At 36.3% G+C, this 16,409-nt stretch overlaps 2 protein-coding genes across 4 annotated transcripts in view; both read left to right on the top strand.

Moving 5' to 3' along the window:
• LOC113075017 (protein FAM102A-like) overlaps positions 1-12,631 on the top strand; it is a 42,938-nt gene extending 30,307 nt beyond the window's left edge. Inside the window, exons 3-12 of one of the 2 annotated variants that reach the window (XM_026247734.1) lie at positions 1,333-1,453; positions 2,215-2,244; positions 6,054-6,170; positions 6,662-6,708; positions 7,630-7,784; positions 7,982-8,122; positions 8,722-8,923; positions 9,077-9,198; positions 9,353-9,422; positions 9,973-12,631. In XM_026247734.1, coding sequence (XP_026103519.1) covers positions 1,333-1,453; positions 2,215-2,244; positions 6,054-6,170; positions 6,662-6,708; positions 7,630-7,784; positions 7,982-8,122; positions 8,722-8,923; positions 9,077-9,198; positions 9,353-9,422; positions 9,973-10,018 — 1,051 coding nt within the window. In that variant the 3' untranslated portion in view covers positions 10,019-12,631. The remainder of the gene's footprint in view (positions 1-1,332; positions 1,454-2,214; positions 2,245-6,053; positions 6,171-6,661; positions 6,709-7,629; positions 7,785-7,981; positions 8,123-8,721; positions 8,924-9,076; positions 9,199-9,352; positions 9,423-9,972) is intronic. The other variant, XM_026247739.1, reaches the window with a different exon arrangement.
• Positions 12,632-13,048: 417 nt separating this feature from the next.
• LOC113075003 (dolichol phosphate-mannose biosynthesis regulatory protein-like) lies at positions 13,049-14,929 on the top strand. Of its 2 annotated transcripts, none has more exons than XM_026247726.1 (4): positions 13,049-13,089; positions 13,624-13,713; positions 13,857-13,959; positions 14,378-14,929. In XM_026247726.1, the coding sequence occupies exons 1-4, from the start codon at positions 13,087-13,089 to the stop codon at positions 14,431-14,433; spliced, it is 252 nt and encodes an 83-aa protein (XP_026103511.1). In that variant the 5' UTR covers positions 13,049-13,086; the 3' UTR covers positions 14,434-14,929. The 2 variants fall into 2 exon arrangements, with proteins under 2 accessions (XP_026103511.1, XP_026103507.1); XM_026247722.1 differs by lacking the exon at positions 13,049-13,089 and adding an exon at positions 13,460-13,489.
• The last annotated feature ends 1,480 nt before the right edge of the window (positions 14,930-16,409 follow it).

Genomic DNA, 16,409 nt, shown 5'->3' with positions numbered 1-16,409 from the left:
GAGATATGCTTTCTCTCGCATCACAAACATTATCAGTAGTTAAGTATGTGGTCTTGAAGAGGACCCTTTTTTCTCTCATTTGGACTCGGACTTGACTTGGACTCGAAACTTTTGGACTCGGTCTTGACTCGGTCTCGACTAGTCCTGGACTTGGACTTGACTTGGACTCGACAAAGCTGGACTTGACTACAGCTCTAGTATATAAGAAAAAATAAATTTAACTGGTATAGCACAAAAGTGAAAATCATAAAAAGGACCCTATCACTTTAAAAAAAAAAAAACACTGATAAAGGTACAAAAGGTTGATCTTCTCATTTTTGTAGAATATATGAAATATGTCTAATATACATTTTAATTATGTAATAATAATTTACAGATTTATGTAAAACTTAATACTAAAAATAGTTGATAGTCTGGTCAAAATTGACCCAGGACACACACACGAAATAACAATAGAAGGATTAATGTATCTATGCATTTTGACAGTTTTGTTTCTGTGAATTATATAAAGGCATATATATTTTTAAGGGCTGACAACAGGCTATAGAATGATTCTACTCAGTTAAGCTGTGTTTAACTGAATAATGACAATTTTGATATTACATTTAATATTAAATAATAATATCTCCAATAAATAAAATACAGCAAGAACACATCACTGGCCTTAAGCTTTTCACTTCAAAATTAACACAATATTTCTTACTGTATAAACTGAAATTAATCTTTTTAAGTGAACTAACAAATAGATATAAGTTTTACCATCCATCAAGAGTTTATGAATGTGGTTGGGGATGTAAGAGAGCGGTGCAGTGCTAAAGTGCTGTAGGAATGAAGGATGATGAAAAGGAACATAACAGAAAGCGAAGGGAGAACATATTGACCCACTTTCATCAAAGAGGTCTGCAGAGATGAAAGAATGAGAATGGTTCCTTTGGCATTTCGTACTGTACAGTCTCTTTTACATCTTCTGCTGCCACTGTCTAGCTTCATTTGTGACTGAAAGCTCAGCTGTGTTCCAGTCTGTTTCTTAATGTTCTCATTTCCTGTGCACAGTTCTGTTGTTTCACAAAGATGGACTGTTGTGGTGAAGAGCGATTAGTCCCAGTGAATAGACTGCACAAAAGTGTTCAGCATCTCTGGCCAGACTTTCTCACTGATATGCAACCCTGTGAACATCTATCATCCTAAATGATGATATTGGCCATTTGTTAATCAACACAGAGTTCATTCTTTTGTTTGTTTTGTCTGTGGTCTCAGTAATGTTTCACTGGCCGCCTCATAAAGATTTGTAATAATGCTGATGACTTCTTCTCTCTCTGTTTCTCTCCACAGACACGAGGTTCAGGAGAACTGTGTTCGCTGGCGGAAAAAGTTCTCCTTCGTGTGTAAGATGAGTGCCATTCCTGCCACTGGGGTCTTGGACCCCTGCATTTGCCGAGTGTCTGTGCGTAAGGTTAGTCTCAACAACACAACCATTATAATATATCAAAGAGCTCTTCTTTTCAGACCTGCAAAAATAAAATGAATAGCTTGTTTTAATCTTAAGTGACAAATAATATTTTTCAAAGCATTTTTAAAGGGTGTAACTATGGACACCTTTGCCCCGTCTATGCCTTTTATGTCTTGCTATAGTTAACTTCAGAGCTATTTGATGTATTTTAAATACACAAAGTTAAATAACATTTTCACACTTCTTGCACAAAAATTTAAGACACACAATAAAAATATTGTGCTACCTTGATATTTTTTCATTTTCACATCAGCTGGGTTGTATTGTGTTCAATGACACTTGCTTCAGGCTTCATTTAGAATATAATCAAAATCATGATTTTTAAATACAATTAAAAAATCTGGGTCTAGGACAAGGGTAAAACAATAAGATTGAACAAAGACAATAAAGATTAACTGTTGGATTTAGTTTCCAAACTATTTGTATATAACCTTCTTACAGTTGAAATCTGTTAGTTTAAATAAAAATCAAAATACATAAAAGTGCCCATGGTTGAAAAAACACCCTTATCCATCTTAACGGTCAGATTATGGAGGTATGAAGTTCATATGTTTGGTTTAATCCATACAGGATATCTGCCGTCTCATGATTTCCTTTACTCATTACCCTTTACTTCTTTTGCTACGTAGCATCACCACAACAACAGAAAACATTGCATAACAATTAATCTTTCTTTCTCTCTCTCTCTCTCTTTTTCCCTGCAGGAACTTAAAGGTGGAAAGGCTTTTTCAAAGGTAAGAGCTCATCCCCTTATCCCTTTCTTCACGGAGTGGGTGATATAGCCTCAAAATTATATCACAATATTTCAAGAATATTTGAAATAACAATATTTATGATCAATATATGAAAAAATCCCAAAGAACATGGAACAACATTTTATTGGAGGTTGCAGATGGCAGGCAGCAGCATTAATTAGTCCAAACAAAATGAAAGACATTTTCAATCTTTTTCCAATGAGCTACTGTCATCGACTACAGACTACCTAATCTGAAGTGTAAATCTATTGTCATAAGGTGGAAGCCGCAGCTGTGTGTTTGACTTGAAGCAGGCCAAGCTTGTGTACAGGGCCATAGCTGAGATTTGGTGTGGATCCGGGGCAGGTTTTAGTGGTGGGCCCTGTTTGAAATTGTGTAAATAGCACAAATAAACAAATTAAACAATGTTTAAGATTTTTCCACGTTTGTAGGTGTCTAGGTACAGAAAATGAATAATCAAATGTAAATAGCATTGCATGGTTTTTACTGTGTACATTAAATATAGATTAATTCTTTTTAAAATTACAAAGTAATTCAGTAAAGAGCAGTGAGTGTTTTTCTCCTATTTAATTTCTTGGATTAACATTAAGGACACTGACAGCAGCTAGTAAATTAACACTCGTCATGCAAACTCTTAGTTGAGTTTTTCCACGTCTTCTGTTTGAATGCTTTAAACTGTTTTGAATGTTTAAATTGGCAAGGCTTTGAACACTTCAATTGATAAGCTTTCATGACGAGGTGCAGGCCGTCTTTTTACGGTAGCCTCAGGCAGTCGGTTGAAATCACCGGTTCCCTCCCCTCTCTTTCCGCCGCTTTACTAAAGATATGCTCCTCCCCTATTTTTGAAGGCAATAGTCTGCGCTCGAATATAGGGGCTCTAGAACCCCTCTTGCGATACTTTGTTGTTATACACCGATCAGTCAGTGCAGCACTGCTTCAAGTCGAACACACCTATTGGGTTTGAGGTGTTGTTGTTGAGGGCGCTAGGGAAATATATATATTCACCATATGTCATTGCGTCTCTGTGACACTTTTTGATCATGTAAAAATTTATAAAGGTATTATATTGGATGGCATGATATAGCACATTCCTACTTTCTTCTCACTCTCCATGTCATTGTTTCTTCCTCACGTACTGTCTCTATTACACATTTTTTCTCACGCTCTGTTATTGCAAAGATCTCTGTTTTTTTCCCTTGGGGCATTATATGATTACAAACACAAATGTCTTGCGAGTCACATGCTGATACTCAAGTATTCATACTGTACTACATGACACGCAGGGCACCACATGTGCAGGAAGTACTGCATAAATAAAAAGGGTGTAATGCAGTGGGAGGTTAGAGTTAGGGATTCAGTCATCTGGTCTGGGCCTGTTGTAGACATGTGTTTCCACACCTTGAGAATCTCTAAATCAAAACCATTGCTTGTACCACCCAACGTTAATTGTACAGTAAATTCAAGCAATACCTGATAAAAGACAAAAAGCTGAACACATATTTTCGGTAATACAGGAAAGCCTGACACAGGCCATCCCTCCCCTCATATAGCTGAAGACTAGAGTAATGGCTGCTGAAAATTAATTTTTTCAATCACAAGAGTAAAATTAATTTTTATTGTGAAATGTGTAATATTTCGCTAGTATGCATATATATGTGTGTCAGTTAGTATGTAAATATATATATGTGTGTGTGTGTGTGTGTGAATAAGTATGACACTCATAGGTGCCAATCAGACAGAGAATGTTTTTTTTTTCAAAGAGGCACATTTTAAAAATAGTTTTCTATTGGTAGTGACTAGTGAGTGTCTTGCACACCGTTTATAGGCAGTTTATAGGCGTTTTAGTCGCCTGCTGTGCCTCGCGTTTTTGTAGGAGTTCTGTTTGTTCCTGAAGTTGAAAAAAAAAAAACTCTATGCAGAAAAGCGCCCGACTTCATTCGTGTTTTGTTTTTTTCTTCAATTGTCCAATCGACTTAATGGAGAGGCATGCCTTTTACGGTTTACGGTTGCTTGGAACATCCGGACACTGCTATGATGGTCGTGGGTTATCTGGAGCTGTATTTATTCTGTTAAGTTTCTGCTAATTTGACCGTTTACTTAACAGCAAACCAAAGATTCTAGAGCGCTCAAGCTATAATCCTTGATAAGACTGACAGGACAGCTGATTCGTTGGTTTCCTAGCTTCATAAAAAAAATTGCAGCACACTGCTCTTTTCTAAAATTAAAACAAAAAAGAGTGCGGTGCAGTGTGGTGCACCTCGCGTTTTCATCCCCATGATTGTGATGCTGCTGGTTCAGGTCATCTTGGTTGTGTTTGTAATGAGTTACAGGAGGATGTTTTGTTTGGGAGTGTACATCTATGTCCTTTTCTCTTCATTTACTGATCCCTTACGTCCTGAACGGGAGCACCGTGTCAGAACTGTGTGCTGGCGCAGCAGAAGCAGGGAACGAGGGAGGTCAAATCTATGGACTGTAACCAGGAAGAAGTGAGAAACGCAGGAAGAAGTGGGTGCATGTGACGTTTAAGAGGAATTAAAGGGAGCCTTTGCTGTTGCAAATATTTGAATGCTACAGTACATTGACAGTAATCTTATCAGTTAATACGACGTGTCACAGAGGAAATGGTTTGTGCTAAAGGCAGCAGTGGAAAAGCAAATATAGATAAGGAAGGCTACAGACGCATGCACAGATCTGTGAGAAGATGTGAAAATACCCTAATGTTTCAGTCTGTCCTGCTTTTTATTGTCTCTTTTTCAGGCAGGTATATAGTTTTCAGGTTAAAGAACAGAGACTTAACTGTAGAGCCAGCATCCCACTCTACAGCACTAAATACTGCACTAAATGATTTAAAATGAGCAAACTATTGGTCATTTAGCTTATTAGAAACTAACAGAGTAGCAAGAAGAATAGGCTTGCCCTAACTTTTTAGATTTGACATAAGAAATGTAAATATAGAAGCATTTGTATTCCTCCAGAGGTTTATTTGATGACATGCATGTGAATCATTACTTGCATTAATCCATGGAAATGAATAAATGTTTTTTAAAGGATAATATATGAAGGTATTGTATTCTTATGGGTACACAAAAATGTCTTAAAATTAAAAAATATTTTTCAAAAATATTTATGGTGGGTTCTTCTTTCTCTCACTGAGGTGAGATAAAACATATTATTCTGTGTGTGTCTGTGCGTTTGTCCCTTTATCTCTCTTTGTAATATCACACATCAATGATTTTTAAAGGAAAGCTGGTCACATGCATTAGTGCTGGCTGTATAGGGTATTCATCCAATAAAGGAAATGGAAAGAATTATATCAGCTACCTTTATATCATCAACCAAGGCTAATTTAAATTTTGGAGCAAGCACACTGCTGAGAAAGAAGAGTGAGAGAGGAAGATTGTAGATAAATGTATGAGAAAAGCACCAAGAATGCTCACTGGTATGAGGTTTCATGCATGACTGACTGCCAACTTCACACGCCTGTCGTTATATAAGAGTTAACCCTTACTTTTCCTTTTCCCTAGACTAGCTTTCCTGATTCTATAGCTTGACAGACTTCTGTTTTTATATTTCTCTTCTTTTTTTATTTACCTTGAATAAATAAGACTAGATGTTAAAAAAAGATAAAAAAGAAAAAAAATCATGAAAATAAAGATTGTTTTCAAGACTTATTCCTGGTGTCTTGCTCATAAAGCTAGAGAAATCAATCAAAAACCTGTTGGGAAGAGTTTCGAGCTATAAATTTTTGTATGTCTGACTGATGATAAAGTCTTTTTTTTAATTTCCAGCTGGGCTTTGCTGACCTCAACTTGGCGGAGTTTGCTGGTTCAGGCTCCACTGTTCGCTGCTGTATACTAGAGGGCTACGACACCAAGAACACTCGGCAGGACAACTCCATTCTCAAGGTGAGTGTGTCCCTGTGTGAATGCTTGTGCATACAGAGGTAGGTCCTGTCCATCTCTCAATATTATTTTTGGATGTCATGTCCATTTTGATCGGCATCGGTCAGTCCAATCAAAAGCTGAAACACTGTCTTTTTCATCTGTAAAGGCCAGTAACCTATTTCTCTGCATTAATCCTAGCACCTTCTATTAGACTATTTGTCATGTAGAGTTTGTACACTGTGTGGGTGACATGTGACTGGTCAAACCCTCTCATCAACACACAGTCAGTCCCTGTAATGACTGACTGACTCACTGTCTTGTAGACATGCCAGGAGGAAAAATGTGAAGGGAAAAAGAACAGACAACATTTAATCATAGATATTTTAGTCATTTTGATCATTTTAATATAGATTTCATGTGTAGGTTCCCACAAGCAGTTGCATTATGTTATGAGGCAGATTTGGTTTCATATTTCACCTTTTATTTTGTAATATTTTCATGTTTCTTCCCAGGTTACTATTGGTATGACCCTTCTCTCTGGAGATCCCTGCTTTAAAACGTGAGTGTGTTACTGAATTTAACATTTCTTAAAGGGGTCATCAGATGCCCATTTTCCACAGTTTGGTATGATTTAGGGTCTTCATGAAATGTCTGCAAAATACTTACAAATACAAAAAAACAACCCCTTTTTACCTTGTTGAAAATAGCTCTGTTCACAGCGACCCGTTTCGGTGCATGTCTCTTTGAAAGATAATGAACTACTGCTCACCCCGCCCCTCTCTTCTGTTTATTGTGTATTTGATGGCACCTTACCATCAAAAACAAAACGAATCCATTGTGTCCTCAGTGGCTCATATCAAGAGAACTCTTATGTTCACTTTTACATCCAACTACAAAACACCTGCATTGCTTATGAGACATTGTTGTCGCTACAACTGGCTGAGGGGAGAAATATGACAATTATTTAAACACAAACACCATGTAAAAGTGAATTTTGCATCTGATGTCCCCTTTAACAAATTTCAAATGGTTTTCCACTAGGGCCCCTCAGCAAACGTGGCCTCAAAATGTTTTAAAATAAGAAAAAACAAGATTAGAAATAAGCTAAAACAACTAAATATAATTTATTTTTCCACCCCCTCAACACCAAATTTTTTCTTTGAAGAACCAGAAATTTTAAATGGGTGACAATATCATGTACATTCTTTATGAAAATCAGTGGGATTCAGCTATTCAAAAGTCTAGTCTGGAGTTCTAGTTTCTGTACATTAAAATAAATGTGGTAGTGGACAATGAGGGGCCTTGGCGTAAAGAAAGTGCACTGTGCTTAGAAAATGTTGTTTAGTTATCTTGATCCATGCTCAGTATAACTCCCCTCTTGTTTACATTTGTTGTCAATGTGTAAGTATAAATTATTGAGAAAACACATGCTCTTATTGCTCCCTGGTGACATATGAACTTGCTTTCTCCACTTCCTCAGGCCAGTGAGCACAGCTAAAAACATTGCCATGGCTGGTCAGGACCCCTCTCTGCAGCTGGACCGCAAGGGAGAGGGCACCGCTCACCACTCTGCACCGTCCCTCGGTGGCAGCACTCGTCGATCAGTCAAGAGCAGACCCTGTGTGAACAACTCTGGTATGACCAACACACCTACAGTAGACAATCTCTGAAATGAGGAAATTTGGAGAATGTTAACAAGTAGATAAATGCTATACACATTTACAGTTGTATTAAAAATGCACAGTAGTTTATGATGACTTGGTATATTGTTTTTGTTATATATTTTGGGCTTTCTAAATGAATGGTGCTTAACTGAGGTTGTTTGTTCTCAGGAGGACTTCAGGAGGGATTGGAGGAGAACCTGTCCAGTCCAGATGAAGTGTTTCCCACGGGACACTCTCGCAACTCTAGCTTTGCCAGCCAACAGAGCAAAATCTCAGGTGGGACTCAGGGCACGATCAAAAGAGCATCAGGTACAGATTATAGCTGATTACAGTATAAAAAACAACATCTTCAAACTACACTTCTATCTTAATCATATTTTTTTTCTTAAATCAAATTTACATATAATCATTTAAATTTAAAATTTACAATATAATCCAGGAGACAATCAAATATTTGATTTCACTTCAGAAAAGTGGGTGTACTTTTTCATTTGCATACACTACCATTCAGAGGTTTGAGGTTTTTAATCTTATTCTCACCAGAAATACAGAAACTGTCATTTTAAATTGTAATAATATTTCACAATATTACTGTTTTTACTACTTAAAATCTTTTAAAATTAATTTTATATCTGTGAAAAAAAACATGTTATTTTAATTATAAATATTTTGTAACATTTTATGAATATCTTTACTGTCACTTTGTTCAAGTTAATTAGATGCATGCCTGTCTGAACATTCTTTTTTTTTCAAAAACCTTTGAACTGTATTGTATTTATTGATCAAAACTTAAGAAGTTAAAAAGTTAAAGTGCAAATGAAATTCTTACATCCCATTTAAAAATTTAGTTTCTCTTTCACAATACTGCAGATATTAGATACTCACTCTTAGTCTTGTCCTCCACGCAGGCTACAGTACGGAGCACTCTCACTCCTCCAGCCTGACAGATCTGTCCCAGCACCGGCGGAACACCTCCACCAGCAGCAGCAACACATCAGGAGGGACGTCCACAACTATTGAGAGCCCCGTAGAGCCAGAGAAAGAGGTGGTAAAACCAGAGAGACCACCACGTCCTCCACGACCTGCTCTGCCCACAAACAGACCCTCAAGGTGCGCAGTCACTGCCAACATCAAGATACTAAATGACTTTGTTGTCTAATGTTAATCTGCACATGAAGAAATGGCATGTTTTTAAAACCCGAAGTATAACATGACGGAGTTGATTTGAAAGACAAGAAGTATCTATTCTGTATATCTACACAGGAGAAAGACGGACTCTGTGGAGAACCATCCCACATGGGTGGACGACACGCGCATTGATGCAGATGATATCGTGGAGAAGATTGTGCAGAGTCAGAACTTTGCGGATTTTAGCAACATTGAAGGTGTGCTGAGAAAACATTGGGTCTTATTAACTATTTAGCGCCATTGGTTCCTATGAAGTTAATTTTAATTCAACACCTTGATTACTGATACATATATGTGAGAGTTTTACCCTCTTCTCTGAAGCTGATTATTCTGATACTCTTTCTCTCACAGACAGCAATTTAACACTGTTCGTCAGTAGAGATGGGACCACAGCATTAAGTGGCATCCAGCTTGTCAACAGGTAAACTGGTGCTCTCTTTTATGTGCCTTTTAATTTAGTGTTCCGGTTATAAATGTAAGAAGTATGAATTTAATTAAGCATTTGTGTATTACATTGAAGAAAAAAAAAGTTGATGTAGAAACTATTTTCATTAAAAAATTGCTAGTAAATATCACGTACAATTACAAAGAAACGGCAAGTAACATTGAATTAAAAGTGACAATTTGAAGTATTTTTCTGTAAAACATACACCAATAATCTTTGTTTTATTTATAACTTATACTAAGAATTATATACTGTATTTCTTTACAGTGTACTTTTATTACCATTCAAAAGTTTGGGGTCTGTAAGATTTAAAATCATCTGTTTTCATCTTATGCACACCAAGGAGGAATCTATTTAATAAAAAACTTAGTAAATACACTTATATTCTGAAACATTCTTGCAATTAAAAAAATTATGTTCTAGTTCAAATTGTTTTAAATGCAATTCATTCCTGAGTTGGCAAAGCTGAAATTTTAGTAGTGTATTTTGCTGTTATAATACGATGTGTTCTTTTGTTCTTTGGCAGGGTGTCTGCGGGTGTTTTTGAACCAGTGGTGATTGAGAGCCATTAGATTTCCGAGGCCACAGCAGTCACACTCTCACACAGCCACTCTTTATTTGTAAATGATGGCGAGAACAAGACAGGGACTGGGTGTCAGAGTGGGCACCTGACTTCACAACTTGCTCCTCTTATGGGCCTGACATATTACTCGCCTATTACACTTGTAACACCCTAATCATGCATTACATTTGCTGAAAAAACAGTGGTGGGTACGTTCATTGTTCTATGATTAGGAATGAATTAATCATAATTATTTTACAGCGGATTCTGAAAATACAAACTACTTGAAATGAGGCAAGATGGGAGCTTCAGTCTAACACTGTGAAAGATGAGGGCAGTCCAAAGGTTTTAGAAAGAAAATTCAGTTCTATGTTATACTCAAATTTTAGCAGCTTTTCAGATATCATTTAAAGTTTTGAAGTGGGATTATTTAATGTCTTATATTTCTTTGTGATGCATTTACACCCCTGGGTACATTCTAATAATGCAGTTTAGTCGGTAACCAGCCCATTAGCCTGTGATAAAGATGGAATAATATGCATGAAGTCATGTATGGCTGGCCATACAAATATGTCTGAGGCAAAGAAAACAGTTAAGCCATTCCACCATATAACCAATTTCAGTATCTCTACACTTGTGCTTGTTTCTCAGAGATGGGCAATAGTTTGCTTACATATGTTCCAGCTGGCCTGGTCAACATGAAATACAAAAATATACTTTACTGCCCCCTCTCTTCCTTTCTCTTTCTCTTTTGTAAGTAAAATTCCCAGTGTATTTCTAACTTCGTCTGTCAAAACTTCTGTTTCACTCTTCAAATCTTTCACTTTGCTGCTGATTTCGGCTTTGAATATTCATGTGACTTTGAGTTTTGGCTCTGAAAGCACTGCCAAGTCATTTGTGGCATTCTGTCACTAATGACTTGTCGGTATCTACAGTAAATGTCATAGCCCAGTGAGATCCTACAAGGTGCAGCTTAAATATCAAGAGCAATTGTTGTAAAATGCAGCTGAATAATTGCATTGTCTGCAGGGCGAGATCAGAGACTGTGACTCATTGTCACACGTCTGTCCTTGGCAGAGTTTCTGGTGTGCAATAGGAAACATGTACAACAGGCATGACAGTGAAACAGAGTCTGTCATGCACTGCTTGTTTGTCATCTAATTAGCTATTCATGATCTTTGTCATGGAGATGAATCTTTCTCAGTTGATCTGAGAACATTCACCACGTTCAAGACTGACGTAGTGGGTTTTATTCCCTTTTTTGTGTCAGTTGAGAGAAAAGTGCAATGTGGGCCTGTTGTTTTGTTAAAGCCCATTTTAATGAGTTCTTTCAGGGAATTTAGCCCTAAAATATTTCACCTGTCCAGTGGCTTAAAATGAAACGTTTAAACAATCACTGTTCACTAGTATACTGCACAGGTGAGGGTATTTGTGTTTTAAATATATATATATATATATAATTTTCTTATTATTCATGCCATTTAAAGTAAAAAAAAACGAGTCTGTGGGATCATCCAGCTGTTTCTCTACAGGATTAGTCCACATGTGAATCAAAAGTAACACTAACTTTTAAATGGCAAACTATACAGTATAATAGTTATGTGGCCTGATGAAGCCCAGTGTTCTGGATGTTTCTGCTTAGCTCGTTTAAAGGGATTCTCTGAAGACACTGAAAAACATATCTAAGTGTTCTCGTTGTTTACTCTTGGCTTTCTTCTACTCTTACACAAAAAAGCTATTAGCAACTAAGAACAATAACTTTATCCTGTCATTTTTATATTTTCGAGCCAGCAGGCTGGTTCACTGGAATCTGTTTCAGGGGGATTTTTTCCCCTTGACCTTGGTGTTAAGTAATTCTTTAAATTTGTGATGAAATAATGTCCATCTGTGGTTCTTGTTCTTTCTTCTGTCTTTCTCGGACAAACACATTTGATTTAAGATGCTGTTGCAGGGAGCAGACTGGGGTCTGTATGCAAAAGATGGAAGCAATGTAATTTATAGTTTTTGTACATTTCAGTAATCTGGAGCTCATGTTCTCTTTAAAAATAAGGTTTAATCAATGCACGCACATTCTGAGGATTAACGGTGTTGAGCAGCACAGGCTCCAGGATACTGAAACCTGGGATGATAAATATGTAAAGTTCACTACAGCAGCACTTAAATTATGAAGACTAGCTAATGTCACACACACATTCTCCAGAATCTTTATCTTCATCTCTCCTTTACTATCATAAATGATGAAAGCTATGCACTTACAGAAAGCTTTCCATGATAACATCCATATTAATGACAGCAACATTCAGGAAGTAAAATATATTCTGGAGATTTGTTTAAAAATATATAAATGCATATACCACTAAAGTACTATGGAAATGAATGTATTTTTCTGATCGTGACAAATATTTATATATTAAGATCACACATAAGCAATGTGCTGTTGTTCCAAAGTTTTCTCTGTCTTATGTCTGGTTTCATGCATCGAGAGGATACTTTTGAATCATAAACCAGCAGAACTATATTTCTACACTCAAATGTGAATGTTTCTTTCTTTAATGAAACTGTCAGGTCAGATTATCTGTATGTATTATTTGGGGGAAATAAAGATCATGTTGGGTATCATGAATAATAATCTTTGTTGTGTGATTTATTTAACAACATCCAGCTATTAACTCACCATAATAAATTATTTACTTTAGAATTATGTTTTTTTTATTTTTTTATTGCTAGTACATGGTATATCTGCTAGTATTTAATAAAATAAATGTTTAATAAATAATACAGTTTAAAACATGACAATTGGGCATAATAATAACAACAATAAATGAATACATTGTCTGTAGTAATGACGCTGAGACTAAATATAACAGGAGGAGTGTGCTCTTTTATGAGCTCAATGCTGTAACTCAGCTATCCCAGCTTTCTGCTACAAAAAAATATCATATTTTAATATGAGATGTGCATTTAGCACGTCTTTGAGCGCCCTCGTGTGCTGAAACATTCAGAGAATAAAAAAAACTACAATTCCTAGCACGACTTCCGTTGTTAGTCGGAAGTACACTAGCGGAAGTAACAGTCAAAATGGTAAGATGATCTGACATATACGTGGAAGTGTTTTTTTGTTGTTTGTTTGCATGTATATGTATTAATATGATGCTTATTTGTAGGTCACCGCGTTGTTCCTAGTTGTTAACTGTTTATCGATATGATTAATTAGCTGTTTTAGCGAGTTTCACACTGTACAGTCCGTAGTAAGACGACATACTTCACTAATACAAAAATATTTCTGATGTGATTATTTAAATGTATTTCTAAAAAAAGTATTTATTTGTTCACTATAGCTAATGAATAAGTTGACCTCCCACGGAGATCTAGACATAAAGACCCTTCGTAAACACACCATTTGTCTGTAGGTTTGCAAGATAAACTTGCCTTAAAAAACACGTCATTTGTTTATTTCAGACAACATATGATTTCCTCAGAAGTAAATGTTTATTTTATTTGTTTTAAAATATTATGTTTATTATTGTATGTTTACATTTTATTTTAAGTGAGACATTAAATGTAATTTGCACTTATGTTTGTTTGAGATAAACCCTAGAAACTATTTCCTTTCAGGCAACCGGAGCAGATCAAGCTGTTGGTTTTGGACTTGTTGGTTTTAGTCTGTTGCTGTTTACGTATTACACCATTTGGGTCATAGTGTTGGTAAGTGTGTGTGTTTAATGCTTTAACTTGAAAAACATTTAAATCATAGAAATTTGTTTTACAGTTTTCCAAATCAATACGACACCCATAACATGCTTTGATATGGTACTGAAAAAAATCTTGAAATTCTGCCCTTTTCCCAGCCTTTCGTGGACAGTGACCATGTGATCCACAGTTATTTTCTTCCACGAGAATATTCAGTAATACTTCCTGGAGTTGCAGCATTGATCCTCTTACTTTTTGTTGGTAAGCAATCAATCCATCAACATAAAAATGTTAGTAGTATGTCAAGTTTAAAATGTTATTAGTTATATCCAAACCCTTCTGAATGGCTTAGACAAATGCATTTTTCCTGAAGCAGCAGAAGACACACTTCTTCCTCAAACTCTTGACAGCCCACACCATTAAACCAATGCACTTACACACTAAAAACACTTTTTTAAATCTTCTCTAGCTTGCTTTCTAATCTAGTTGTAAACCTTGCATTGTATATTGTAAATATTGGTGTTTCCTTGATATATTCGCTTTGTTCAACTTGTATAAGTCTCTTATAACTAAGTCATCATAAATACATTAATGTGATGTTAATCCAACAGTACATCCATATTATTTACAGTTTCTGTCAGCTCTAGTGACCACATTCTTCTTCATTGTTTTTTTTCAGGCACCTTCATAGGGGTGGTAACATGGAAGAATCGGAAACCTAAGAAAGTTGATTAAGGCTCTCCAGGCTGTTGTGATTCATCTGGTCACAAGAACGAACAGTATTGATTTTGCTCTGTACACAGCCACGTGAAGATCAACTCTAAAGCTGCTCGCCTGGATTCCAGTCATTAGACATGTTTAGGTGGTTCTTAGAATAACAACAAAAAAGATTTCATTTCTAGCCAGAGCAGTACCGAACATATAGCTGTGCCTGCACGGTAGTCTGTTTGAACTTTGTGCATCCAATGGCCACGACCTTAGAAGACCACGCTATCTGTGACATGTTTAGCTTTGGAGAATTCTTTCCATAGTCCAGGAGATAAAAGCAAATAATTCATGAGAACACAATTTCTGCACCTAAGAGATAGTGCAGATATATGGATCTGGAAGACCTTTAAATGGAATATGGGATTTTTCTTTTTGCTTAGTTATAATTTAAATTAAGGAGTTTCAACAGTTCATACCACAAACAGTTCCACATTAAAACGAATAAAAATATGTTTTTATAATGTTTTTGTTTCTCATTCTATCTATCTATCTATCTATCTATCTATCTATCTATCTATCTATCTATCTATCTATCTATCTATCTATCATGTACTTTTCATATACTCTTAAATGTTCCGAAGGGTGGTTTCTGCAGTGATTCCATTCAAGAATCATATTTTTCTTAGTGTAAAATACATTGAAAATAATCTAAACAACCTTTTCCCACTAAATTTGTGCAATGGAACGTTTCCATGGATGTGAAGGGTTCTTTATGGAACCAAAGTTTTAAAGAGTGTATATCATCATATCCCTTGAAAATGTTAGTGTATTTATAACAAGTATTGTGTGTTTATATACAGTATTGTTCAAAATAATAGCAGTACAATGTGACTAACCAGAATAATCAAGGTTTTTCGTATTTTTTTTATTGCTACGTGGCAAACAAGTTACCAGTAGGTTCAGTAGATTCTCAGAAAACAAATGAGACCCAGCATTCATGATATGCACGCTCTTAAGGCTGTGCAATTGGGCAATTAGTTGAATTAGTTGAAAGGGGTGTGTTCAAAAAAATAGCAGTGTGGCATTCAATCACTGAGGTCATCAATTTTGTGAAGAAACAGGTGTGAATCAGGTGGCCCCTATTTAAGGATGAAGCCAACACTTGTTGAACATGCATTTGAAAGCTGAGGAAAATGGGTCGTTCAAGACATTGTTCAGAAGAACAGCGTACTTTGATTAAAAAGTTGATTAGAGAGGGGAAAACCTATAAAGAGGTGCAAAAAATGATAGGCTGTTCAGCTAAAATGATCTCCAATGCCTTAAAATGGAGAGCAAAACCAGAGAGACGTGGAAGAAAACGGAAGACAACCATCAAAATGGATAGAAGAATAACCAGAATGGCAAAGGCTCAGCCAATGATCACCTCCAGGATGATCAAAGACAGTCTGGAGTTACCTGTAAGTACTGTGACAGTTAGAAGACGTCTGTGTGAAGCTAATCTATTTTCAAGAATCCCCCGCAAAGTCCCTCTGTTAAAAAAAAGGCATGTGCAGAAGAGGTTACAATTTGCCAAAGAACACATCAACTGGCCTAAAGAGAAATGGAGGAACATTTTGTGGACTGATGAGAGTAAAATTGTTCTTTTTGGGTCCAAGGGCCACAGGCAGTTTGTGAGACGACCCCCAAACTCTGAATTCAAGCCACAGTACACAGTGAAGACAGTGAAGCATGGAGGTGCAAGCATCATGATATGGGCATGTTTCTCCTACTATGGTGTTGGGCCTATTTATCGCATACCAGGGATCATGGATCAGTTTGCATATGTTAAAATACTTGAAGAGGTCATGTTGCCCTATGCTGAAGAGGACATGCCCTTGAAATGGTTGTTTCAACAAGACAATGACCCAAAACACACTAGTAAACGGGCAAAGTCTTGGTTCCAAACCAACAAAATTAATGTTATGGAGTGGCCAGCCCAATCTCCAGACCTTAATCCAATTGAG

The sequence above is a fragment of the Carassius auratus genome, chromosome 5 (assembly GCF_003368295.1).
Source record: "Carassius auratus strain Wakin chromosome 5, ASM336829v1, whole genome shotgun sequence".
In the NCBI taxonomy this organism is placed as follows: Eukaryota; Metazoa; Chordata; class Actinopteri; order Cypriniformes; family Cyprinidae; genus Carassius; species Carassius auratus.
The sequence above is the reverse complement of the archived record's forward strand: the minus strand, read 5'-3'. Positions and strand labels throughout refer to the sequence as shown.

Coding starts and splice junctions, on each gene's coding strand:
- LOC113075003 (XM_026247722.1), top strand. Junction 13,714..13,856: donor CCATTTGGGTCATAGTGTTG/GTAAGTGTGTGT, acceptor CCCTTTTCCCAG/CCTTTCGTGGACAGTGACCA. Junction 13,960..14,377: donor GATCCTCTTACTTTTTGTTG/GTAAGCAATCAA, acceptor GTTTTTTTTCAG/GCACCTTCATAGGGGTGGTA.